A 27,062-nucleotide genomic window follows, 5' to 3' on the forward strand; every position below is an offset into this window, starting at 1 on the left:
TGTGCCCAGCTCGGCGTCTTCTGCCCCCCAGCCAGCCCCAGCCAGTTCTACCCACCAGCCAGTTCTGCTCCCAAGTGGTCATGTGCCAATCCCCCCAGCTCCTTTTTCTCACCCGTCCCTGCCTACATCTGCCCCACCTGTCCACTCTTTTCCCTTCCCGGGCCAGTTCCTCCATCCACCTCGGACCTCGCTCCCTGCAGTCCCAAGATCTCTCAAAACTGGGTGACTGGGTAACGAAATGGCTGCTGAAATTCAGTGTAAAGTACAAAGTAAAGCACATGGCCAAGTACAACCCCAAAGACACAGACAGAAGGACAGAACCTAACCCAGCTGTTCCAAGGGTTATAAAACCCCCTTTGAGTGGCTAACCAGTTAAGCATAGTAACCGATTAACCGATTAACGGGGGTGAGCAGGCCCTGCCTGCCGGGCGCCCCGGCCCACTGCAGGCTGAAGCTGCCCTGGAGCAGCCCCACCTGTTAACCTTACCCTGTTAAACCTTCACACCCCTAGTTGTTATCCAGCAAGGAAGAACTCCTGGAGTAGCGCTGCTGATTCACAAGACTCCTCACTGTGCCTGCTTCAGCCTCGGCTCATTCCCCAGCTTCAGAAGACTTTAAAATGATCCCCAGTCCTCCGCCACTAAAGAGCGCAGACGTGCTATGGGGGCATCAGGACAAAGCCGCGCACTGAGATGCCAGTGAGACTGTTGTTAGTGTTTATCCAGAAAACTACAGAGACACAGAGGCTGTGTCTACACTGGCCACTTATTCCGGAAAATCAGCCGCTTTTCCGGAATAACTTGCCAGCTGTCTACACTGGCCCCTTGAATTTCCGGAAAAGCACTGACGATCTCATGTAAGATTGTCAGTGCTTTTCCGGAAAAACTATGCTGCTCCCGTTCGGGCAAAAGTCCTTTTTCCGGAAAACTGTTCCGGAAAAGGGCCAGTGTAGACAGCACAGATTTCTTTTCCACAAAAAGCCCCAATCGCGAAAATGACAATCGGGGCTTTTTTGCGGAAAAGCGCGTCTACATTGGCATGGACGCTTTTCCGGAAAAAGTGCTTTTCCGGAAAAGCATCCTGCCAATGTAGAAGAGCTTTTTCCAGAAATACTTATAACGGCAAACTGTTCCGTTTTAAGCATTTCCGGAAAAGGGTGCCAGTGTAGACGTAGCCAGAAAGTCTTTCATTTGGCACATTAGTGAAGACAGCTTGTAGGTGTTTGCAATGATTTTAAAATACTGCAACTCATGATTATGTAATTATGTGGTTCATAATTGAATAATTATTGAAACAATAAAGATACCAGTGATTAGACACATTAAATAAGTAGTACATGAAAAAATTGTATAAATATGCTGAAAATAGCCTCTCCCCAAAACTGGCAGAGTGCCCCCCAAAACACACACGCCTCTTCAACTTGCAGAGGTACAGGCAGGAGGGAATACCAGGCAGCAGGGGCTGAGATGCTGGGAAGTCAGAGAAGATTGACGTGACTTACAAGAGTTTCCCCACGAGGGGAAACTGAGGCAACAGCTGGCCCAACACCCTCTGTTACAACAGTGCCTTTAGCCGTGAAGCTGCGGAGCTAGTTTGGCTGAAGCTTGTTTATTTTGTGCGGCTGCCACGTTGTCAGTCCCTCGGACATGAGGGAAACCCTTGGAAATGCACATCAGTAGGAGCCTCCTGGGAGCTGAGTCCAGGTGCCAAGAGCCAAAGCACAGCCGCCATTCGCCCGCCACGGCACCAGCACAAGCCCTGCCCCCCGGGGACGTCCCGGCAACGCTGAACAACCGCTGAGTGTGGCAGACTGGCACTGGGCCCGGTGCGCTGCCCGCAGCACTTAGCACAGGGTGGAGGCACGACGCCCCGCAGTGTCACGGGTGCACGCACTCCAGCACCAGCCCCAGGCAGCTTGCCCTGAGCTACGATTTGTGGCTAGCGGATGGGGGATGTGGCCACCAGCCTGTGATCCAGGAGGCTGCCTGAGCAGACTCACGCTGAACGCGTCAGAACTGCCAGGGATGGTTCAGAACTTGGGCTCTCCCGCAGCCCTGCCCGGGCACCAGCCTGCCCACCTCAGAGTCGTGCTGGGGCAGCGCCATAGGGTAGGGCCCCTCGGAACACTCGGCAGGCGCAGGGCCTCGGAGCGCTGCCCCACAGCTGCCTCACTGCATGTAGCCAGACGGAGGAGACGGCTCCATCCCCACCGTTAGTGCCTGGTGAGGCAGCACGGAGCAGGGGGCCAGCCCTGGCGGCCGGTGAGTCATGAGTCTCTGTGCTGCCCGGGGTGTGTCTCGTCCAGGCGCGGTGCCCAGTCTAGAAACACTGCCCCAGCAGAGGCTGCATGGAGCCTGCCAGCCCCTGGCCGGGAGCAGAAGCCACCACGGCTAACTGTTCCCTAAGTGCTTCAGCTCCTTCTGCAGCTTCTCCATGAGCTTCTTGAAGGAAGGCCGCTTCCCTGGCTCTAGCTCCCAGCAGCTCTTCATCAGGGTGTAGAGGGAGGACGGGCATTCCTCAGGTGCCTCCATCCGGTACCCCTTCTCCACCATCTCCGTCACTTCCTTCAGGGTCTGGGGGGAGGGGAGAGTGACCTGCTGTAAGGTCCCTGGCTCCCTTTCTGTGTCCACCAAGGGCCTTTCTGCAGAGTGATCCACCCCATCACCACCTCGGTCCGCACGGTCTCCCCACCAGGAGACCACTACTGCTGCTGCCCACAGCATGTCCAGGCTCAGCATCTGGTCTGGGCCTTACCCCAGGAGCCAGCCAGCCCTGCCCCCTGGGCAGATCACTCACCATCTTGGAGTAGGGCGCCCGGCCGTAGGAGAACACTTCCCAGAGCAGGATCCCATAGCTCCAGACGTCTGACTTGGTGGAGAATTTCTGCAGGGAACACGAGCGAGGTGCTGCCACAGCCTTCAACCACAAAGCTGTGCAGGGCTGGTGCTGCGGCAGCCAGGAGAACGTCCCACCTGGAGAGCAGCCTTGCCCCATTTCGGGGTGCTCCTGGGACAGCGGCAAGGTAATGCAATGGGGGACGGGCCTGGCCCTTTGCAGGGAGTCCCCTCGGCCCTGTCTGTGATGGCACTAGATTTTCTCCGTCCCAAGGTGTGACACAGGGGGCTCCAGATGGGGCGTTGCTTGTACACACACCACAGTCCCTATGGCAGCCCTGCAAGTGCCCCCATCAGAGGCCCAGACTGGCTCCTCTGTCCCCTTGGAAGTGGCTTAGTCCCTCCTTGCTCTGGGCACTAGAATATCCCAGGATGCATTGCCACGCATGACGGGACAGCTGCCTGGGTTCTCCTGAATGCGCTGCAGTGCACAGGGGGGCATTGGGGGGGGATACACAGACAGGAAGCGTCAGTTTGACTGGATGGGCCCCACCCAAGTGCACTGCTGTGCCTGGGTAAGATTTGGGCATCACAGCCTGGTGATAAGTATGAGCTGGGCTTGCCACGACCTTGCGAAGAGCAGGGCCCATGCGGAGGGCAGGGCCAGTGCGCGTGGACCTGCCTCCCCCCCCCCCCCACTCACATTGTGTTTCAGGGCTTCCGGCGCCGTCCACTTGACTGGTAGCTTGGTGGCGTCAGAGCCTTTCAAGTCCACCTTGACCAAGCCAAAGTCGCTCACTTTGGCCACGTTCTCCTCTGAGATCAGGATGTTGCGGGCAGCAAGATCTCTGTGCACCAGCTTCTTGGACTCCAGATAGTCCATCCCCTGGGCGATATCCCTGCGCGGAGGGAGGGGGCAGAAGGGATCAGCACCAATCTGCCACACGCACAGCTGCCTGCGGGCCCAGGCACGCAGCTCGCCCTCACTAGACAGGGTGGCTCTGCTGCAGCCTGCCTGAGGCCAGCATCGCTTGAGCCCAAATACAAGCATAGCCCCCCCCGCCCGCAACCTGCAGGGTCTGTGCAGAGCTCAAGGGCTGCTCCAGCTGCACCACTACCTCACGGTGTGGCCCTGTGTGCCGGGGGGGAATGGCTGGCCGGCTCCCGAGGGGAGGGGATGGAAAGGGGGCAGCAGACAAGGCCTGGCCGGACGACAAGGGCAGGAGTAGCCCCTCTTCGGGGCCCCGGCCCCAGGGGGAAGCGCAGGACTCACAGAGAGAACTGGATGAGCTGCTTGGCCTGCAGGGCCAATCTGCCCCTTGTCCGCAGGAAGTTGACCAGGTTCCCCTGCCATTGGAGGAAGAAACGCCCATCAGAGCCCACAGGCACCGGGCCTGCGGCCGCTCACTTTCGCCCCAGGGGAAGGTTCTGCACGGCCAGCCCCGGGCTCTGAGCCACCGGGCCCCCGCGCCTGGTGAGTGCCGCCCCGGCCGTGCAGTCCTCCCTGCAGGACAAGCTGAGGGACCATCTGCATGGCCTGGTCCACCCCTCTGCAGGAACCCCCCTGGGACCCACCACGGCTGAACCTGCCCCCTGGCTGTGAAGGGCTGCGCAGGCCAGGCCCCCACCCCAACAGCTTAGAGCATCCCTGGGGCAGGGGACCAGCCGGGGTCCCTGGTTCGCTCTGATGCAGCAGGGCAATGGGCCCAGTGCTCTCACCTTGCTCATGAACTCCATGATGATATAGAGGCCGTTGTGCAGGATCACACCCAGCAGCTGCACCAGGTTTCTGTGCCGGACCTTCCTGGAGGAGGGAAGGAATGGCCGTGTCCTGTATGGGGCGGGCATGGGGCGTGGGCACTTACACTGAGGCGAGGGAGGGGGACACAGGGTCCCGCACACACACCCAGCCACTTGGCTGCAAGAGAGGGGGCACAGAGACCCCCCCCCCCACACACACACACACACAGCTCCTGGCACAGGGAAAACACACAGACACATGGAGCTAACCCCTGGCCGGGGACAGACAGACAGGCACAAGCTGAGTGTATTTCGCACTGCAGGGGGAATTCTGCAGCACGCTAGGGCTGCAATGCCGGGCTCACTGCGTTTACTTCTTTGTGGGGTGGGTGTTTTTCAGGCTCGAGATGCTGTTGAAGGGAACCCACAGCCAGTTGTTAAGTCAGAGGACACGGGGGCCCTGGAAACCTCCTAGATGTCTCTTCCTATTTAGGGATAAGTCAAAAGCAACAGCCCAGTTCATCTCCCCTCCACTGCCCTGCATAGGACCTTGCTAATCCCTGGAGGGCTCCACTGGGCCAGCCCTAGGAGCTGGATTCTCACAGGGCCTGGTCGCTCTGCCGCAGAGGCCACACAGGAAGAGTTGGGGGCTTCTAACGCTTGTGGAGGGTCCCCACCTGGCACAGAGGGGAGCTGAAAGCCTTAGCTCAGCCACCAGAGCCCTTCCCAATTTACCCCGTCCTCGGTGCTGGAGTGCGAGCTTGCCTGACTGTGCTCTGCCAGGGATGCCCAGCTCCCCACAAGCCTTCCCAATCGTGGGGGAAAAGCAGTCAGCCCTTCCCCTCCTCCCACCCGCTGCAGGCCACTGACCGCCCCCAGGCCTGCAGCATGCGCACTGCTAATCTGCAAGGACCCCCCATTCTGCTACCTGCCCCACCATGCACACCTGTCGGCGGTCCCCACCAGAGCTCCTGCGAGGGCTTGTCTGACCCTCCACGCCCAGGGATGGGTCTGCTCAGAGCACACGCCCCAGAGCTTCACCCGTCGTCCTGCTGCAGCCAGTCCACAGCGTGGGCCATCCCGGAAGACACCCCCAATCTCGCTTTAAAGACTGCAGGAGATGGAGGGTCTGCCACGTGTTCCCACGCTCTGCTGGCCTCCGCTGGAAGGGCACACCTCCCTGCCGGGCTACATTTGCCTAACAGGTTGTCTCACCGCGTGTTTGGCCAGGGCCTGGCACGGTGCCGCCCTGGCTGGCTGGAGGCCCTCAGGTGTCTGCACAAGGAGCCCGAATAACGAATCGTTAATATGGAAATGAGGGCCAGTGCGAGCTGCCAGTGACGGTTGCCGAGGCTCATTATGCGAACACACGATCTCTCTCGCAGCACACTGCAAGAGCCGGACCAGCCCTCGGGAATTCACTAGCTGAGCCCCAGGGGCCCAAGGAAGACATCTCAGCCAGCATATCTGTCTGTCCTGTGCCCTGCAAGAACCCCTCCCTGCAGAGCCCAGGGGCAGGCGAGGGGCTGCGCGCTCCGCTCCAGGCTCACTTACGTCATGGCGGCGGTCTCAGCAAGAAAGGCCTGGGCGGTGACATCACACTTGATGTTCTTCACAGCCACTTTCTGCCCCATGTATTCTCCCTGCAGGACGGCTGGGGGGGAGAGGGGGGACCAGGCTCCATATGGTGGCCCCAGAGCAGCAGGGTCCAAGGAGGGAAGGACCCAGCGCTGAGCCACTCAGCCACATCCCAAGGAGATGAAGGGAAGCGCGGAGGGGCCCCCACCATGGCTCACACAGGCACAGTGATGGGGCAGAGGCGTGTGCCTGGCTATACCCACTCTGGTCGAACCAACAAGGCTTCCCATCCGGCCAGAGCTCAAGCTGTGCACTGAGCGGGTGGGGTCTCGTGCTCCCTCAGGCTCCTCCCACTCCCTGGCCTGCCCCCGCCCCCCCAGCACTCACCTCCAAATTCGCCTTCCCCAATCTTGTCTCCCAGCGTGAGGTGCTGCAGGTTCAGTAACCAGCCAGCTGCAGGTGGGAGGAGACTAGCTGGTTACACAGGGCAGGGCCGGGTCTTCCCCCTTGCACTGGGCCCAGCACTTATCAGCCTGCTGCCCCTCCTCCCCCGCCCCCAGTGCAAGTGTCACACCCGTGAGCTCCGCCCAGCCCAGCCAGGGCAATTGGACCCTGGGGCTTTTACCGCCTCCAAGTCCTAGTGGCCCAGTCCCTGGAGCTTGCAGAGACCCCTCGTACCCTTGGCCAGCTCTTCCTCAGCAGACTTCATCCCCGGCTTGGGCTTGGGCTTCCCCAGCTTGGTACAGATGGCTCCCTGGTCCTGCATATAGTGCTGCAGACAGACAGACAGGACAGACTGACAGTCACTCGGGCTCACAGCTGCCACCCCCTGCATCAGCTCTGTGGTTGATTCATTGGGCAGCCAGGACTCTCTGTGCCTCAGTTTGCCTCTCTGTTAGGCTGGGGATCAAAATCTATCCCTGCTCCCCAGGGCAGTGCTTAGTCTCTGAATTTGGGTGGGAGCTGCCCCGGGTGGAAGGTGACTCAGAAGCCGGAGCAGGACTGTTACAAAAAGCTGACCCAACTTCCTTCCACCGGGTTTCAGTTTTGAGCAGCGACTCTATATTTAGATCCTGTGGTTTTGGCTGCTACTTCATGAGCATGGCTCACTCTGGGCTGACAGCAGCACTCAGCAGCTGGGAGAAGATGGGGAGGGAGGCTGTCTGGGTTCCCATTCAGAGCTACGCCCAGACGCCCCGGTGCTGTGGGGCCCGATGCTTTTGTTCTCTGCCCAATGGAGCCCCAGAGCTACTGACTCCAGGGAGCTGCGGGTGCCTGCTGCCCCGGGCCGGCGTCCTGCTGACCTCGATCATGTCGATGAGGTTGTAGAAGCTGACGGAGGCGTCGATGCTCAGCCGGTTCTCCTGATAGACGACGCGGTAGTGGATGACCTCTCTGCCGAAGCTGACACACAGCACGTAGTCCCCGGGGTGCCGGATGGACTCGCGCACCAGGAAGAGCCCGTCCTCAGGGGGCTGCAGGGCCTGCACGGCCTCCACCCCAGAGATCTTCCCATGGAACCAGCTGGGGGCAAGGAAGGGAGGGCGCCTCAGAGGAAACGCGCTGCACAGACGAGCCCAGGCAGAGCTTTCCTGGCAGGAGCTGGGGCAGGACCAGCCCTCCTGCTCACTCCAGTCTGGGGCGGGGGGGCATTGCAGGGGAGACCCAAGCGTGTCGCCAGCCCAAGGCGAGGGCCAATCCTTCATGCTTCAGGGGATAGGCAAAAAGCACCCAGAATGCACCTGGACAACCCCTTCCTGGCCCCTGCAGTGACCAGCACATGGCCTGATGCCTAAGATTTGAGCTGCATCAGCCGGCGGAGCTGTAAAATGACCCTGGCTCCTGTCAGGAGCCTTGGCACGGCCCGTGGTGTTAACTCCCAGGTACTCGGGTGGCAGTCGGTGACCAGCTGAGCCCAGCCAACAGCAGGAAGGGGACGGTCTCCTTCATAACGCGAGCGTGCCCCATGGGGCCTGGCTGTACTCACGGCATCAGGCTGAGTTTGGGGTCCACGCGGATGGCCCCACGCTCCCGCACCAAGCTGGCTGAGAGCAGCCCCTCCTCGCCGGTGTCGTTGTGTTTTGCTCGGTACCAGCCTTTCTGCTGAAGGAGAGACATAGGAACGGCCAGACTGGGTCAGACCAAAGGTCCCTCTAGACCAGTACCTGTCCTCTGACAGCAGCTAATGCCAGGTGCTCAGAGGAAAGGGGTCCCTGTTGCCCATTTCCAGCACCTGGCAAACAGAGGTGAGGGACACAGCCCTGCCCATCCTAGTGAATAGCCATTGATGGGACTTTTCAGTTTAGAAAAGAGGAGACTGAGGGGGGGATATGATAGAGGTCTATAAAATCATGAGTGGTGTGGAGAGGGCCGATAAAGAAAAGTTATTTATTAGTTCCCTAAATAGAAGAACTAGAGGACACCAAATGAAGTTAATGGGTAGCAGGTTTAAAACTAATAAAAGAAAGTTCTTCTTCACACAGCGTGTAGTCAACCTGTGGAACTCCTTGCCAGAGGAGGCTGTGAAGGCTGGGACTATAATAGAGTTTAAAGAGAAGCTAGATAATTTCATGGAGGTTAGTCCATAAAAGGCTATTAGCCAGGGGATAAAATGGTGTCCCTGGCCTCTGTTTGTCAGAGGCTGGAGAGAGATGGCAGGAAACAAATCGCTTGATCATTGTCTTCGGTCCACCCTCTCTGGGGCACCTGGTGCTGGCCACTGTTGGCAGACAGGCTACGGGGCTAGAAGGACCTTTGGTCTGACCCAGTACGGCCGTTCTTATGTTCTCATGATGGCCCCAACCTCCATGAATCCATCTAGCTCTTTTCTGAGCCCTGCCATAGTGTTGGCCCGTTACAAGGTCCTTGGGCAAGGAGTTCCACAGGCCGGCTGTGTGAGGTGCGAGGAGCATGGCGCAATCTTGGTGCCATTGGCACTTGGGAGAAGGGCTCTGACTCCCCAGGGGAAGAAACATCTGGAGACAACTCCATTAGCCCTCCCAGCTTTCCTCCCCTCTCTGGCAGGGCCTCGTTGCTGCTGGGGTTGGGGGGACAAGGTGGGAAGGGATTGGTGGGGGGAGGAGGGAGCTTGGAGGGAACACTGGGCAGGGGGAGGTGCAGGACAAGGTAGAGTCTGCTGGCTCAATGGCAGGAATTACAGCAACTCTTTGAGCCTACCTGCTCGTGCCAGGCACTGCTCACACACCCAAGGACAGGTGGTACCTGCCCTGCACAGCTCCCCCTCCAGGGACTTATGCCCCATTGCCAGGAGAATGGGGGCAAGTAGCAGTGTGCCATTGGGATCAGCCCATCCCCCAGTTTTCAGGCGCCCAGCTGGAGCAGTGGGCGCGCCCTGTGGCCCGGCCCTTTGGACTTGTTTCCGGCTCTGGGGCCCTGGGCACTGGGCTGCCCGCCCGACTCACCTCGCAGACCTCGACGATGGTGACGATGTCGCCCTTGCGGAAGGCCAGCTCGTGGGCTTTGGGCTTGGTGTGGTCGTGCTTAGCGATGCACTGTGTCCCCGGCAACCAGCATTTCTGCAGCGGCAGGCGGTGGCATGAGCGCGGGTAGCAACAAGCCAGGGCTTCCCTTTCCCCTCCCCTCCCCTGGCAGCTGGGCCCGGGACTGTGGTGTGAGGGGACTGCAGGACTCCCAGGGTGGAACGGGCATCTCCACGGAGCGCCCCACAGCTACTCAATGGGCCTGCTGCACCAGATTGCTCCTGAGCCGGTATGACACAATGCCAGGCGTTGCCAGGCCGGCAGGGTCCAGCAAGACACAGGCGGAGGGGCAAGTAGGCCTTGCAGCTCAGCTAGGCACTCAGTATCCTTCCAGATGGGACCATCTCCCCAGAGCTGGCTGCTGCAGGAGAAGGGGTGCGCTGCCCCACAATGGTACAATAATCTGCCCATGGCGGAAGGTTCTTCCTTGCTGGCACCAGGCAGATAGCAGCTGGTTTATGCCCCAGAGCAGGAGGGAATAGCACTGGGGGGTCCATAAAGGAGTGGAGGGGCTAGCCCCCATGGATTTGGAGATGGTCTTAGGGACACCTAGCCCACGGACAGTGAGTGGGTGAAGAGGGAAGGGGAGACCTGTGAGCGCATGGGGGAAGGGAGTCAGGGAACTTCATGTTGGTGTGTCACATTCAGAGGGGTGCCTGCCCAATCTGGCCCCTTCTGTGGCTGTGTCCCCCGGGCTGCCAGACCTGTGTGCTGCCTGTTTGCAGGGTTTATACGCACAGCTCTGAGGGGCAACCCACAATCACCCAGCCCTCCAGGAAAGCGAGCTCAGCCACTCTCCTGGCTGTGTGCGCTGCCCAGGCAGGGCCCTGCACGGGCTGGAACAACTTGTGCCACTTACTGCTGACATGCTGCCTGGCCCGTCAGTGACTATAGGGCTGTTCTGGGATCCTGTTGCTGATGAAATGCAGCAGTCACCTGGGGTGAGAAGGAACCAGCCATTGATCTCTGTGCTGCAGGGAAGGAAGAACCGCGGGGGCTCCACTCTACTAGGGTTTTCTTGGTGAAAGAGAAACTGTCTAGCAAACATTAGAGCAACTGCTGCACTCCACCCCAGAAACAGCTGCCTTTAGTGTGGGGCAGTGGTCCCCAACGCGGTGCCCGTGGGCACCATGGCGCCCGCCGGGGCATTTATGTACCCCCGCCGAAACATCTGGGCTGGTCCTGCCCCCGGCGCGCGGCACATGCGCGTTGCTGGCCCTGGACTCAGGGTGCGTGGACGGACCCCACCCCCGGGCGCATGGTGCATGCGTGGCCCCACCCCCAGACACCCGGCCCGTGAGTGGCCCCATCCCCGGACGCCCGGCAGCCACGAAAGGTTGGGGACCACTGGTCTGGGGTGAAGCGATTCCCACCCCGTGGCATGCAGCTGTGAAGAGCTTTGGGATGCTTCGAGGCACAGACATGGGAGATGAAGCATCACTGTTGTTATTGGAAAGGCACTTTCCCGTCTCAGCCCCTCACCCGCCTATGAGTTTCTGAATGGGTGTGGGTGTTTGCACATGGTGGGGCTGAGCTGAAAGTGTTGGGTGAAAATTGTGAGCCAGCGTCTGACCCAACACCAGGAGGCTGGGTAAGGTTGTAGCAAGATGTTGATCTTTGTGACAGATGATCACATAGTCCAATGTGAGCCTGACAAACTGGCCTGCTGCCATCACACAAGGCCCTTCAGACCGAGCCGTGGGGACCTGTCTACACCCCCTTCCTGCCGTGGCCTCCAAACACATCCCCATTATCCCTTTATTACCCCCCGCCGCTCCTGTTGTGCCCAAGACAACAGCCTTCCGGCTTCCCAAATGGAAACAATCCAGGGTGGGATTCTCAGGTGCTCAGCTCTGGCCCATGGAGGACGCTGGGCGAATTCTCCCTGAGAGGCCCCCCCCCCCAGCTGTCTTGCTCAAGGTCACCCAGTTAATACGTAACAGAACCAGGACTAGGACCCAGGAGTCCTGACGCCTTGTCCCTCTGCCGTCCCCCCTGGAGCCCATGCTTTCCTATCGCCTGGACCAGAAACCACCAGCCGGGACCCCCCAGGCTCTGAGCACTAGATTCTAGAGTTTAAAGGCAGAAGAGACGCCCAGACTTCCTGTAGTTCACTGGCTTTCATCCCCACCCAGCCCTGCACAGCAACCCAGCCACAGAAACGACCCAACTCTCAGGACACAGCTGCTCTGTGCCACAGGCAGAGCACACAGGGCTGAGGTGCCCAAGGCCCCTGCAGAGACACCCAGACACCCTGGCAAGTGACCCGAACCTCTCTCAGTGCAGATGGAGATGAAACTCTCCTCACTGTTGATCTGAACTGGGGCAAAATTCCTCCCAGACCCACACTGGGTTAGTCCCTGGTCCACCCAAGCAACTAGCTAGAGGCCACCTCAGCATCCTGGCTCTCCCCATCCAGTGACCCGTCCCGGTTGTGGCTGCCCCTGAGGCTTCCGAGGAAGGAGATTAAATAAACTCTGCCAACAGCCCAGCATGCACTGGGGTGGCGGGGAGGGGAAGGGACTGAAGGAAAACCAGAAGTGGGCCACCCAGCTGCTGGGCCCTGCCCCCACCTGGGCTCACATCACACTCACGCTTTCCCTTTGCTCATGGACACTTGTTTCTGGGCGGGTCAGCTCTGGGCGTGGGAGCTTTGCCTCTCACACCACCCTGCCAATGAATTTATCCCAGCTCCCAGAACAAGAGAAGAAACTGGTCCCTGGTACTCGGGGGGTGGGAGGTGGGGGGGAGGTGGGGGGGAGCTGTCAGCAGTGCTGTCATGGAGGGACACGCCAGTGTTTGTCTACCAGCCAGCAACCTCCCTCTCCCACTGGGATGCACCTGAGAACCAGCAAGGAGATGGTAGAACCCGCTAGGGGGGAGGCGTAAGTTACACATGGGGAAAGTGAGGCCCAGTGGGGTGGGGAATGACGTGCCCAGTGTAGCAGGCGCCGTCACCGGCAGTGCTGGGACAGAACTCAGGAGTTGTGCTTAGACTGCTGGCCACTCCAGCTGGGCCCCATCTCCCCAGGGGCCAGTTTGGGTCTCCGCAGCTCCTTCTGTGGCAGCGTCCAGGCAGCGCATGTGTAGCCGCTGCTGGGCAGAGAAGGGCCGTCTCCTGTGGCCAGGCAGGAGCAGTGATAGTAATGAAACCCCTGGCTCCTGATTCCCTGTGTCGGGATGTCATACGAACGGGCCAGCTAGGCCTGTACCTGACTCTGGCAGCAGCCAGCGCCAAGAACTTCGGCAGGAGGGAATGGAACAAGCAATTCTGAATGATCCACCCCCTGTCCGCCACTCCCAGGTTCTGGCCTTCAGGGGCGAGGGACACCCAGAGCAGGGTGTGGGGGGGGCACCCTGACCAGCTTGGCTTACACACTTCCTTAGCTGCCTGCTCATTTCTTTGGACCCCTGGTGCTTGTGGGGTGTGCAGGGCTAAATAGCACTTCCTTCTGCCCTGGCACTGTGCTGTCTCAGTCTCTCAATTAGCAGGAGAGAGGGCGCTGCTGTGCGCTGGGCTGAGGCCTGTTGCAAGCCCACTTAAATCTTGCCTTGGAATACAAGCAGTGCCACGAGTCTTTCATTTCTATAGCAGCTTTTCATCTTGTAAAGGCAAGCTAGCCCTGTGGCTGAGGCACTAAGGAAGTCTCAGGAGATTGGGGGAGGACTCAAATCCTGTCTCCGCTACAGACTCCCTCTCTGACCTTGGGAAAGTCACTTACCCCTGATTTCCCATCTGTGCAATGGAGATAATTGTCTACTTAGACTGTAACTTCATGGGGACAGGGACTTTCTTTTAATAAGCAAATGTGTGACATCTACCAATGCCCTGCTGACCTTAGTGTTGGGACACTGCCAACATAGAAAGCATACATCTGGCAGCTGTGTCTCTATTGCACCGTTTCCTCTCAGCCCCTCTCCAAGCTCTGCTAGTCATGGCAATGGGCTTTCTAGACCAGCGTCTAGCTCTCGCCGTTGCAGGGTTGCCAGCCCACAGAGATTTCATTTACGGACAAAATGGGAAAAATTTACGGACAGACTCATTGTTTAACAGACATAAATTTTATATTCTAGATTTTGACGTAAGCTTTAACAGTAACCAATATTAAGTTACATAAACTGCCAATGTGCTGGCGCTAACTCAGCAGGGTAATGTAGCTGATAACATCATGTAGATCATGTGATTCACGTTACTTCACCTCAACCATTGAGCTAAACAAACAACTAAAATGTCCAATTTCTGCTGCTCTGCAGTAAAATGGCTGAAGCAGCACAGAAGGAATTTAATTGCTATAGAATAATTGCTGGGTTTGAAATTTTATTGCACTTTTACAACATTTATGGACACCTACATTTTTTTACGGACTTTATGGGCATGTCCGATTTTGGCTAATTTTTTATGGACTGTCTGTAAATTTACTGACAGGTGGCAACCCTGAGCCGCTGGCAGATGTGCATGCACCACGTGGGCCGTTGGAAGGGCAGGGGGTGCAACATCACCCAGCCTCTTGCTGTGCAGAGAGAGGGAGCAATTCCCCTCTTCTAATGCTGGTGGGCCGGCTGAGTCTGGGCCAGTCAGTGCAGCCTTACGCCAGAGAACAGCTGCTGGGGAAGTTGGGTGGGGGCAGAGTTTAAACACCAGAAGCTTCAGGCAGCTAGACTTGAATTCTGGGGACTCCCTGGGGTTTGCTAGTCTTGCCTGCTTCTTCTAGCCCTGGGGACAGCAAATAACACCAGAGCCTCAAAACACAGTGGGGGGGTTTGCTGGGATGCAAGCGAGACTCATGGCGGGAGGTGGCCTTGCGTCCCTGCGCTGCCACTTGGCCTGTGGGGAGCCTAGTGTCTGAGAGCAGGTCCGGCTAGAGGTGCCTGGCAGAGCTGTCAGCTGTAACAGCTGCCCTTGCTGGACCCCTGCCCTAGACACCAGGAAGCATCATTTGGCTGAACACTCCCCCACCCGAGGGCCCTGGCAGCTCGTTTCTTTTGAAACGGAAGCATCCAGGCTTAGTGCGAGGGCACAAGATGAGCTGTCCAAAGAGGAAATTGCCATTGGGCAAGAGGCATCGCTTCCACAGACCTACAATCCGGAGAAAATGATTCAGGACTTGTCATCAGCTGTTCTCTGAACCCTGGCAGACTGGGGAAGTGAATAAGGGCGGGGCTGCTGCCCTGCTTTTCCTTTGTGTGAGGTCAGCCTAGCCCCACAGACTGGTCCTCTCCAGCTGAGCAATCAAGAAAGGGTCCTTATGATCAGGGCCGGACGGAGGCATGGGCAAGCCGGGCAGCTGCCCAGGGTGCCAACCGATGGGGGGTGCCTGATGGCAGCTGTAAGGGGCATGCGGCGTCCCTTATAGCTGCCATCAGGCGCCGCGTGTCCAGCTCCCATGGTGCCGGTCCCGTGGCGCCGGCCCTGCAGCGCCCTTTCCCCCACGGCCGCGGGGCCCTGCACGGCTCGGCGTGCATGACAGCAGCGCTGGCCGGGCTGGACAGTGCATGCGCTATGCGCCCCGGGGGCGGGCCCCGGGCTGCGTGCCAGTGGCCGTGGCTGGCCCATGCATGCACCGTGTGCCCCGGGGAAGCCCGCGCACCCTGGGGGGGGGCTGGGCCCAGGGCACCAAAAGGGCTCGGGCCGGCCCTGCTTCTCATCATCTGACCTACATAACACAGATCAGAGAATGGCTCTGGGCATCTGCAGCTAGTCCCAGCCCAGCGCACGTGGAGTATCTTTTAGAAAGTCACATCCTGTTTTGATTTTAAGACTCTGTGTGATAAAGAATCTACCACATACCCGGACAAGTTGCTCCAGTGGTTAACCAGCCTCCAAGTTCATTCTAACCTGAATTTGTCTAGCTTCATCTTCCAACCCACTGGGTCTGGGTACAGAAACATCCTGTTTGTAAAAGCAGAATAACTCTCTTGACTTTCATGGGGTTATTCCTGCTTTGTACCCCAGGAGAACTGGATTAAGGCAATCTTGGCCAGCTCCTATGGCTGCAGCTCCTGGAGTCATGTGCTTATAGCAGAATATCAGCTTTAAACAACACATTTGTAGCCCTCAGCAGGGAAGAAAAGACTTTCAAGGGTCACACTCAGACCGTGGGGGGACATCTGCTGGAGGCTGCTAAGGCTCTGTCTAGACTGCAAGCCTCTTTCGAAAGAGACCGTCTAGACTGCACGCGGAACTTTCGAAAAAGCAAGCTGCTTTTTCGAAAGAAAGCAGCGAGTCTGGATGCTCTCTTTCGAAAAAGCCCTGTTTGCTTTCAAGAACGCCTTTTTTTGAAAGACCACTTTTGAAAAAAGACGTTCTTCCTCGTGGAACTAGGTTTACCGCCGTCGAAAGAAAAGCCGCGTTCTTTCGATTTAATTTCGAAAGAACGTGGCTGCAGTCTAGACGCAGGTGAAGTTTTTTCGAAAAAAGGCTACTTTTTTCGAAAAACCCCCTGAGTCTGGACACAGCCTAAGAGCCTGAGCGGGAGGAGCTGCCTCACGATGCCAATGGCTGTTAATTGCAACACTCACAGCTCTGGAGAGCTGTCACCGCTCCGCCCCTGCCCCTGCCCCGGCTGACCATCTGCCAGAGACAGGAGTGCAGTCGGCTCTATCCTCCCACATGGCAGAGAAAAGTCCACAACCATGACATTTAAAAAATAATACATTGGGAGTTCTTGCCCTTCACCTCGTGGTTGCTGAGTCTTTCAAGCTGGTTCCCCAGCCACAAGAGGAAGGAATGTACTTTTTTACAAAGGAAGATGAGACTCCCACATATTCTCATGACTCCAAGACCTGCGGCTTTAAGACTCAGATATTGTGAGACTTGAGCTGAAGTCATGAGTGCTGAAACCACTGGGCTGGTGCCCGTCTGCCCCATGAAGAAGGGCCAAATGCTTTTAACATTAGAAATGCAGAGCCTGTTTTTTCTAGAACTACTAGAGAACTGGAGAACTCCTAACAAGTAAAATTGTCCTGACTGACTGGGGGGAGGGGTGTGGAAGGGTTTTTGTTCACACTTTGCTTCTGGTAGTGCCGTTCAGACCCGAATGCCTGAGACACGCTTGGGAGGAGAACTCCCTTTGGTAAAAATGCAGTGCTCCCCACAACCACTGTAATGAAGGACTGAGCCGGATCTCCAGAGTCCCGCCGCAGAACCAGTTCTGATATGGCCATGCTAGAAGCAAGTCCTTACAGGACACCTCCTCGCTCACCCATTTCCACCTCTGCAATATGCAGAAGCAAGTGCAGCAGGGCAGGGCAACGGTCCTGATTTTGTCCCTTTGCAGGTCACCTATAAAAAACACCTACCCGGGTACAAAGCCAAACCAGCCCTGCACACCAGGAAGGGCACAGCAGCCTCAGCAGCAATTGTGCTCAGGATACAGCACTGAGGTCCTGGATAAACACCTTGGCACATTGAAGGGACAGCGCCAATACTCTCTCATTTCCAGGGGCCAGGCTGAGAGTCTCCTGCAGCGCACCCCCATGGGCACTGCATGGAGGGAGGGGATAAAAACAGCTGCATTTCATCAGCTGAGCAAGCGCAGGATCTATTTTAGTTTGTTTAAAGAAATGTTCCTGCATCAGAGGTGATAACAGCCCATTCTCTTCCCCTTTCGGGGGTGAGTCACAGTCACTTCTGGGCATTCCAAGTCCGAGAACAGAAAGGGTAAGCATGATTACAAGATTCCAGTGCTTATAAGTATTGGAATCTGTATCACACCAGTCCCTGCTACCTCTTTCCTGTTGCCCATTCTAAAAACCAGCAACCGCAAGAGGGAACTGCAGATGTTTCAGCATTAAAAATAAAAAGCAGGTGGCGATTTGTTCATTTCAAAAGCAACAGTTGTCCTAGACACAGCCTGAGTGACTGCAGCTGCTGCCTGTTCCTTAGGCCACCTCTCCCCTTGCTGAAGGATCCACACTCCGGCGGTCGATCTCCTGGGGCTCTAGTAAAGACCCACTAAATCGAACAGGGAGGGTGCCCCTGTCAGTGCCGGTTCTCCTCGTTGTCATGAGGAGTACGGGAAGTCAAGGGGAGTGTGTGTAACGGTGCCAAGCACAACTAGTGGCATTATTTACATAGCTAGAGTTGCATACCTTAAGCTGACCTTCCCCCTGCAGTGTAGATCTGGCCTTACTAACATCAGTGCATTTCTGTGCCTGTGAAAACCTCCAGTAGGTGGCTGTGGAGAGGACGAGGCCCACACCCATGCCAGCATGAAGGGGCATCTTCAACCCAGATACTAAAGTCCAGTGAAGATCAGACACTTGTAATTGAAACACATTAACTGAGACAGAAGCCCAGGTTCTACCTTGATCAGTTCACACAGCCTGAAACCCTAATCTACCCGGCTTATACACCATTTCCTCAAGCCTGTAACTGCCCAGCCAAAGGTGCAGGGGCCCTATACTACCTGGGCCAGAGGTGCCGGGGCTCTGAAGTGCCGGAGCTAAGCCCTGCCAAGCCGTGGCACAAATTACACCCTGCAGCTATGACAGTGCGAATTGATACTGAGCCAAATCCCATTTTATGCCCCATTAACAAACAAGCCGCAGGAGCAGAAGGGTGGGAGCAGAGACAGGCCCCTCTGCAGTCCCATAACAGAGTTCCCACAGGCCGGGGAGCATTTCGGGATGTGGCCACCTTGCTCCTAGTAATGGGGACTTGGCTGCTGACAGCCTCTGGCTAGTGCACAGCAGGGCTGGCAAGAGAGAGAGGGGGAATGCTCCGTAACACACCACTCAGTGGCATCAAGCATCCCTCCCTCCAGCAACATCTGTCTTAACCAGCCCTGTGGCCCGCAGGGCTAGTGGGAACGAGAGGAACTGGAAGGCTCCTAGGTGTGCAGCAGGGAGCCCAAGATGGGATCTCCACTATCCTCATGGGCTCTCAGCTGCCCTTGCCAAAGGCCCCGGCTCCGCTGGAACTCACGTGGGGCTCTGCCTGTCGTCTGGCCAGAGGCAGCAGGGCCTGCTAAGCTGTAGTGCTTGGGCCTTCATCTGCTGCACAGACGAGCAGGCAGACAGGGAGGTAACAGTCAAATTGTGGTTGTGTCCATCCAGTGCAGAGCGGCAGAGTGAGCCAACGTTGGTCCATTTGCCACAGGCACCGACTCCAGAGCAAATGTAGCCGCAGAACAACACAAGTGGGTGCTCAACTCCCCACCCCCCACTCAAAGAGCAGCTGTTTGTCAGAGGGCAGGGGGAGGGTGGAGCAGAGCAGAGGGGAACCCTTGGGGAAGGGAGCAGGGCTTCAGGGAAGAGCAGAGGTGGAGAACACCCCCCCCCAAAGAAGCTGGCATTAGGGCAGCTCCCCAATCACTCACCCACCTTTTGCATGGCTTCCCTGGGGATTTTCTCTGCCACAACTTGCTCCCTCGCCCCCCCCCCCCCCCCCGCAAGCCATATGCTCTATGGGAGGGAAGGCTGGTGTGTGATTAAAGCACAGAGTAGGACCCAGGTGATCTGGGTTCATTGCCTGATACTGCTACAGACACTCTGGGTGACTTGTGCATGTCACTTATACCCAGGTCCTCACAGGGACTTAGGCACCTAATTACAATTGATTTCCATCAGATATGTGCCTAAATACAATTGAGGATCTGGCTCTAAATCTCTGTGCCTGAGCACCCTACCTTTAAAATGTGGGTGGCTATAAAAGCATGGTCTTCCTCCCCAAAATGTTAAGACATACTCAGATCCTAGAGGAGCCATGGAAATGCCTAGGTAAATATAAATTAAACAGTCATAAGTCACCAGACCCAGGCTGTATCAACCAAGAAATTGCAGAACTACTGACTCTTATAGGTAACCTATCACTTACATCGGCTTTTGGACCAGGTGACCAGCAGATAGCTAACATGCCAATTTTTAAAAAAATTTCCAGAGGTGATCCTGGCAATTACAAATCAGAAAGTCTAACTTAAATACCAGGCAAATTGGTTGAAATGTGATAAAGAGCAGAATTACCAGATACATCAATGAACCCATCATGACGGGAAGGGGTTAATACGGCTTTTGCAAAGGACAATCATGTCTCACCATCCCATCTGCTAGAATTCTCTGAGAGGGGCCAGAAAGCATATGGACAAGGATGATCCAGTGAATTCAGTGCTGGGGCTCAAGCAATTTTTTTAATATTCATAACTAATATGCCAGCACTTGCCACCTTGGAATTTCAGAAAGCCCTTCCCAAAAGCCCTTAAGCAACGGAAGCGATATTGTGATAAGAGGGAAGGGCCTCTCATGGACTGGTATCTGGTTAAAAGACAGGAAACAAAGGGTAGGAATACATATTGGTTTATAAAAAGATAGATTGTCGAGTCCCAACGAGCTGTATTGGGACCAGTGCTGTTCAAAATCTTCATAAATGACCTGGAAAAAGTGGTAAACAGTGAGGTGGCAAAGTTTGCAGATGATACTCAAGATACTTAAGTCCAAAGCTGGCTGCAAAGGGATCTTTCTGAACCAGGAGTCTGGACAATAAAATGGCAGGTGATACCCAATCTTGATAAATGCAAGTAATGCACATTGGAAAACATGATCCACATACAAAATTCTGGGGGCTAAATTGGTTGTTACCACTGCAGAAAGAGATCTTGAAATCCCATGAAACCTTTTACTCAATGTATAGCAGCAGTCAAAAAGCTAACAATGTTGGGAATAACAAGGAAAGGGATGGATAAGAAGAAAGAAAGAAAGAATCATAATGCCATTGTATACATCTATGGTAAGTCCACATCTTGCATACTGTGTGCAGTTCTGGTCACCCCATCTCAAAAAAGATCTATTAAAATGGAAAAAGTACAGAGATGGTAATAAAGAATATTTGAAACAGCTGCCATAAGAGGAGAATAAGTCTGGTCATCTTGGAAAAGAGATGACTAAAGGGATATCTGATAGCGGTCTATCAAATGATGAATGGTGTGGAGAATGTGACTAAGGAAACGCTAGTTCTCCCTTTTCACAACATAAGAACTAGGGGGTCACCCAATGACATTAAGAGACCTCAGGTTTAAAACAAACAAAAGGAGTACTTCACACCACACACAATCAGGGCAACTCATTGTCAAAAGATATTGTAAAGGCCTAAAGTTTAACTGGATTCAAAAAAGGAAAAGTTACTGGAGAATAGGTCTATTCATGGAGATGGTCCCTAGATGGTCAGGGACTGACCCCATGTTCCTGAGCCTCTGACTGCCAGAAGCTGGCCTGGATGATTTGTTGATGACCCTGTTCTGTTCATTTTCTCTGAAGCATCTGGCACCGAATACTGGGGGAAGACAGGATATGGGGCGAGATGAGCCACTGATCTGAATCAGTCTGGCCAGTCTTACGTTTTTCTGATGTTCTTCAATTCACAAGCATTCAGGAGAGGGCAAATCAATTGTGGGTTTTTTCTTTTTTCCATTCACCTACCTCACTACAATCAAACCAAAGTCATGGTCAAGGAAGGGAGCCTGTTACCACCATCACAGGAGATGAAGCGGAAGCAAAGCCTACTGAACGAGGCACAAAACACACCCATGAGGCTGACCAAACCAGCCTGTCAGGTGGAACCTGACCACTGGACGCTGTTATCTCTGACCACGCTTCCCTGGAGGAGGCTTGCTGAAAGCTCAGGTGTGAATGTTGCTCTGCTGAGCCAGAGGCAGCAGGCAGATCGGAACAGCAGGTCTTGCTATAGCACTGAGAAAGCGTTGAAGCATCACGCACAGGAAGAGGACAACGATGCTCTCTACTGGCTCCTACCTACCAAAGGGAGAGCACTTCTGGCTCAGCTAGGAGTGATCAGTCCTGCACTGGCGGGGGTCGGGGTAGCTGGGCTTACAGGTTTCCAGTGATTGTCATGCTGAAGGAAGTTGGCTGCTGGCCAGCCCTGGGAAGAACAAACCAGAGGGCAAGTTTCTGCACCCGACCCAGCCTCTTGTGAGACTGGCTCAATGCAGCCATTGCTAGGTTAAGAGGGGGGTTCACGACCTCACGGTGGCAGTTTTGATGATGCAAGTGCCTGGTCTACCAAGCTCATTCACAGGAGTCAGCACCCGGCATCTTGGGAGGGTTAAAGTTGGTTGTTTTGGTCCCTTGCCGTTCCCAAGCGGTGGGAAAGGCCTGACAGTAGGCGCGGGTCTGTGAGACGCTTTGTCTGCATGGATCCCACTGCTGAGATTCATGGGCCCTACCGGTGGAAACCTCATGCACAAATAACTGAAGATCCATCCAGATGAGAAGCTCCTGTCCAATGCCTCTCATGACCGGCAGTCCCGATCTGTCGGGCCTAGGGGACAGGAAACGCTAGCCCCGACCCAGCGGTGGGCAACCTGCAGCCGGCCAGGGTTGTGTGTGTGGCTCGTGAGATAGTGCTGCCATTGCCAGATTCTGCTGATTTTCATCCACATCGATTTTTCCTACCGACGTGACCCGCACATAAAGCCAGGGCGTGTGAAGTGAGGAGGGCGCTGACTGTGAGAGCTGCGCGCTCCCCCGCATCCAATCACAATGCTGCCACGGCTCAGTCGCTCCATCCTGCAGTGAGCGGAGCTACCCCATCCCAGGAGACTGCCCTGGCGCCCACAAACTTACAGTCCACTGAGATGAAGGAGGGCCGCTCGTGCAGCTCCCCCACTAGGCTAGGTTGCCCCTCCCAGTCCTGAACTGTTCCACCCCTTTGGAACCACTTTTGATTGCTGTAGCCTGTGCAATTGCAGGTCTCTGACATGCTCCTGGAGATATCGAAACATACAGCCCAGCCCGTTCACTGCGTAGTCCTGCCTGGCACAAGTGCACTGGACAAGTGTCTGCATCAGTGCAAACAGCAGTGGAAGAGCTGGCAACTGTGCAGACAGGTTACAGGAAACCTACCCACAGCTCGGTGTCAGACAGCAGACTGGCGGTGCCGCACACACTGCCCCCCTCCCATCTACCCACCACATGGGGTCAGACGGCTCCCTGAGCACAAGCACCCGCTGAGACAGAGGGCAGCTTATTGTCTTGCAGCACCAAGGGGAGGACACTGCTGTTTATCCCGCTGAGTGTAGCACTTTGAAGGTCCCCAGCGCTTCTGGCCTCCTGGAGGGGAGAAGGTAAACGTATTACCCAGCCGCGGCTACTGCCCTAGCCAGACCCTGTGCTTACCTTCCTGCAGCACCCATGCAAAGCCCTTGGCACCAAAGTCGTTGCAGGTTTGCTCACTGCCAAGCCAAGCCCAGACCTGAGTCGCAAGAACTTGTAGAATAAATTCCCAGTTCAAATGATGGAGCAGAACTTTACCTCCTGCGCAGCCGTGTTCACAGAACAGCCACTCTGAGAAACTCCTCTCCGCTTTATTTCCTGATTTCTCTTTGAGGCTGGGCTGCAGAGGCAGTGCCTTGGAGGTCCTAGTGCCTGCTTTTATGCAGCCAGTTTTAACCAGAGATGATTCAGTCTTCGATGACGCTTTACCCCGAGGTGACTTTAGCCCCCTTGCTGCACAAGTTCACATCCCAACAGAGGAAGTATCAGCAGCTGTCTGATTTGAAACCATGCAGCAGTTTGTGACACCCAAGCAAACTAACAATCAGCTGATATGAAACAGTGAGTTATTGTTCTGCTACTCCCTGTTTTGTGGTGGTGCCCACACAAACGTCCCAGACATTGTGCTCAGCAAGTGACAAAACGAGAATTACCGTGTGGCAGGGGAGATTTTGAACATTTTGGAAGGAAAATGTTCTGGCCCTAGCCCATAGGTGTGCGCAGCACATCTCATTAGGGTGTGCCCCAAAGAATTTTTTAAAAATTTACTTTGACTCCCATTAGCCACAACCCTGACCCCAGTTAACCACGCCCGACCCCCATGGGCCACACCCCCTGACTCCCATTAGCCACAACCCTGACCCCAGTTAACCACGCCCGACCCCCATGGGCCACAGCTCTGGAGGTAACACTCTGGGGGCAAGATGGACACATGGCCAGAAGTAAATGGTGTCATGTGACCCCCCCCTAAGGACTTTTCCCACCATCCTCCTACCAATAGGGATTAGTTTGCCTCCCCCCCCAACTATCTGCAGTTGCATTACCCCAATGTGTGTGACCTGCCCTCCTCCACCAGCCCTTCTCTCCCCTGTGCCCACTCCTCCAGTAGCCCCACTCTGATCATGTGAGCTACCCCTCCTCATCCCCCCTCCTAACACCTCCCCTGCCTCTCTCCCCTGGTGCTGGTCCCTCCCCTGCAGGTGTCTGCCCTTCTGCTTCACCCCCAGAATCCCCTGGCACCTGCACCTTCCCTTAGCCCTGAACCCTCCTGGTGCCTCCCCCTTCCCTCACTGCCCCTGCCCCCTTTTTCCCTGATGCCCACCCCCTCACCTCCTTCTGCCCCCATTCCCCTCATGCCCCTGTGCCCTCGCACATGCCTTGCTCCATCCCCGCCCTTCTCATGCCCACCCCTTCTTTCAAGCCTTTTCCCAGCACCTCCCCCTCCTCGCTCTAACCCTCAATGCCCCTCTCCTCTCCTAGCATCACCCTGTCCCCCCTCCTCCCCTCCTGCCCCTTCCTCTTCCACCTCTTCCTCGTATTTTCCCCCCTTCTCCTCCCCTTCCTTACCTTACCTTCGGTTTCTGCCTTCTGATTCCTGGGGCTGGAGTCTGAGCTGGCCCAAGCTACAGGCTGGCCAGGCCCTAGTCTGGGCGCCTCCAAGGTGCCGCGTGGTGCTGCTGGGCGGGGCGAGGGCGCCTCCAGGGAGCCTCAGTGGGGCCGTGCGGTGCTGCCGGGCTGGGTGGGCGCGTCCCCAGGGCACTGCGTGGTGCTGCTGGGCCGGGCAGGGTGCCTCCGGGGAGCCTCACTGGGGCCGCGCGGTGCTGCCAGGCTGGGCAGGGGCGTCCCCAGGGCGCAGGGCGGTGCTGCCAGGCTGGGGGGGGTGCCCCTGGGTACACAAAGGGCGGTGCTGCCGGGTCTGGGGTGCAAAAATGGCTCAGGCCAGCTGGTGTTTTCGGGCCTCCGCCCCAGCTGCTTCTGGAGCTGGGCCACACGGTTTGAAAGTCCCAGGCCGTGACGTCATGCCACGCCCGGGCATCTTACCTCTTGCGCGGCGTTTGAGCACGCCATGCATGCTCCCTCTCTGCTCCACAGTGCCCTGGTGATGGCTGTGGGGAATTTAAAGTGAGGGGCTGCGGCGCCTCGTCACAAATCCCTCTCCTCCTCCAGCAGCCGCTAGCTGGCCGGAGACATTAGGGTGTGCCTGGGTTCACCCCATGCGCACGCCTATGCCCTAGCCCAATCCCCGGTGACCACTTCCATTTTTGTGCCCCAACATCTGTGAAGGGAAAGAATACCGACCTACCTCCTAGGCACAGCATGAGGCACAACTAATGACTGCACAGCACAGACAGAGCCTTACATGACGAGAGCTGTAGAAGTGTAATGCATTAGCCATATGCCGTCACAGCTTGCACCCCCTTTGGGTCAGGATCCCTAAATACCTTCCCCCTTCTATTATCCCTGAAATGAAGATACTCCTGTTACAATACCCTGTGTCCTGCCATAGATCCACTGATGTCGGTGGAACAGAGCAATACCAATCCACCCCAGCTGAGCAGCTAGCCCCTGCTACTTGCAGCGCCCTGTGTGATAACAAGCAACCTGCTGCAGTAAATGCATCTGCTGAATATTCTCCACTCTGGCTTACGACATGTCACTGGGGAAATGACTGGAATGGATTTTACAAGGATTTACAAACCAAATTCAGCATGAAGAGGCACTTGGATTTGGTCCGACGTGCAGCATTCATGCTACCATTGGGTTAGAAAGTTGGGAAGGGTTTTTGCAGCCTTTTCATTGCAAGAAAGTGGCAGTGAATGAAAGGGGCAAGGAAGCAGTTTCCTAGCTCTCAGCAAAGCACAACAGTAACTAGTTATAGAAATGTAGCCGCGTTAGTCTAGTGTAGCTGAAACAAAATTTTCTTCCACAATTTGATCTGAGGAAGTGGGTCTGGCCCACGAAAGCTCATCACCTAATAAACCATCTTGTTAGTCTTTAAAGTGCTACATTGCCCTGTTTTTTGTTTCAACAGTAAATAGGACACTGCACACAAATCTAAACCAACCTTCATTAGAGTTTAGACTCCACCATGTCTCTTCAGAGTCCCACCATGAATCACAAACTGACTCATTGCACTGGACTCCAGTATCAGAGGGGGAGCTGTGTTAGTCTGAATCTGCAAAAGTGGCGAGGAGTCCTGTGGCACCTTCTAGACTAAGTGTCGGATGCATGCCTCTGATGAAGTGGGTCTTTGCCCACGAAAGCTCATGCTCCAACACTTCAGTTAGTCTCTAGGGTGCCACAGGACTCCTCGCCGCTTTTGCACTGGACTGTTGATGATGTTAGCACCAAAAAGATGCAACTGAGCTGAAAGCTTCACTGCACTAGGCATTGTATTAAAACAGCAAGAGACTGTCCTTGATTTAAGTAGCCAAAAATTGAGAGAGAAAGGCAGAGCTTTTATCCTTCTTTTACAGCTGGGAAACTGAGGCAGAGAAAGACTAAGAAACTTACCCAATACTGCTCAAAAAGTCAGTAGAAGAGTTGGGCAAGAAACTCCTGTCCAGCAGCTTAGCCACTAGCTTTTCCACGGCATCTCCTCAGCACTAGGTGAATAGTTGCTTCAAAATCTGTGTGGGGAGGGGAATTATGAGAAAGATGACCAAAGGCATGAAGAGGAGAACCAGGACGCACCCCTCAGGGTACTCTAGTTTTTTGGCACAGTGCTGTCTCAGATGTCTCATACGTGCTGACCATCTTGTATCACATTGGCAGATGAACTCTGGACTTTGATATGCTCTGTGTTTAGAATTTGAAGTTCTTCTCTTGCTTCTCCCTACACTCTTATCATCTTAAGCCAGCACATAAACATGAACTAATCTGCAAACTCATTTCCTCATTAACACAAAACACTGAGCTACTTGGTTACTGAAGGAAATCTTCTAGAAGATATGCCAATCAGCTAGCAAAATAACTCTGATAGGTCACAACTGCCTAAAAAGCAGAATGCAAATCAAACCAAAGAAGGTCTAAGCACGGGAAGAACCTCTGTGTTTGCTACTGTTCCCTGAACTGCCTTGCAGACTGACAGCAACTTGAATATGGCATTTCTGTAGCACCTTGGCATGGAAAGCAATAATTCTACTCCTCCCAAGATTATCACCACACTGTTTTCTTGGAGGTCAGGACCTTAGCTCATCCTAAGGAATGCATCATCAGCTGCAGTCAATCCATCCATTTCTAGTGCTGGGGGAATTCTGCAATTGCTGCATTTGGAGCCAGAGTAAAACTGCAGAGTCCCCCAGGACTGACTAATATAAACCAAAACCTTTGTTCGTAGGAATTCCAATTGACCTGTTTGCTTGGAGAGAAAAATCACTCTAATTTGAGATTATAGGTCTTTTCC

At 55.5% G+C, this 27,062-nt stretch overlaps 1 protein-coding gene and 1 long non-coding RNA gene across 4 annotated transcripts; both read right to left on the reverse strand.

Annotated features, from left to right (window-relative positions):
- MATK (megakaryocyte-associated tyrosine kinase) lies at positions 1-23,408 on the reverse strand. 3 transcript variants are annotated; one of them, XM_075903321.1, is made up of 13 exons: positions 19,282-23,408; positions 10,512-10,588; positions 9,575-9,688; positions 8,140-8,252; positions 7,457-7,676; positions 6,831-6,924; positions 6,540-6,605; positions 6,129-6,228; positions 4,554-4,665; positions 4,108-4,181; positions 3,538-3,733; positions 2,797-2,883; positions 1-2,573 (listed from the first exon to the last, which is right to left on the reverse strand). In XM_075903321.1, exons 1-13 carry the CDS (start codon positions 19,358-19,360, stop codon positions 2,391-2,393), a joined length of 1,515 nt encoding a protein of 504 aa, XP_075759436.1. In that variant the 5' UTR covers positions 19,361-23,408; the 3' UTR covers positions 1-2,390. The 3 variants fall into 3 exon arrangements, with proteins under 3 accessions (XP_075759436.1, XP_075759435.1, XP_075759437.1); XM_075903320.1 differs by having other exon boundaries at positions 2-2,573; positions 8,140-8,255; positions 19,282-23,406; XM_075903322.1 differs by having other exon boundaries at positions 4-2,573; positions 4,554-4,638; positions 8,140-8,255; positions 19,282-23,403.
- An 826-nt stretch (positions 23,409-24,234) lies between these two features.
- Positions 24,235-26,540, reverse strand: LOC142819052 (uncharacterized). The gene is made up of 3 exons (XR_012896742.1): positions 26,351-26,540; positions 26,171-26,286; positions 24,235-24,762 (listed from the first exon to the last, which is right to left on the reverse strand). It is a non-coding gene; the product is annotated as an uncharacterized LOC142819052 (long non-coding RNA).
- Between the last annotated feature and the right edge of the window lie 522 nt (positions 26,541-27,062).

Source organism: Pelodiscus sinensis, chromosome 19, assembly GCF_049634645.1.
Source record: "Pelodiscus sinensis isolate JC-2024 chromosome 19, ASM4963464v1, whole genome shotgun sequence".
Classification (NCBI taxonomy): domain Eukaryota; kingdom Metazoa; phylum Chordata; order Testudines; family Trionychidae; genus Pelodiscus; species Pelodiscus sinensis.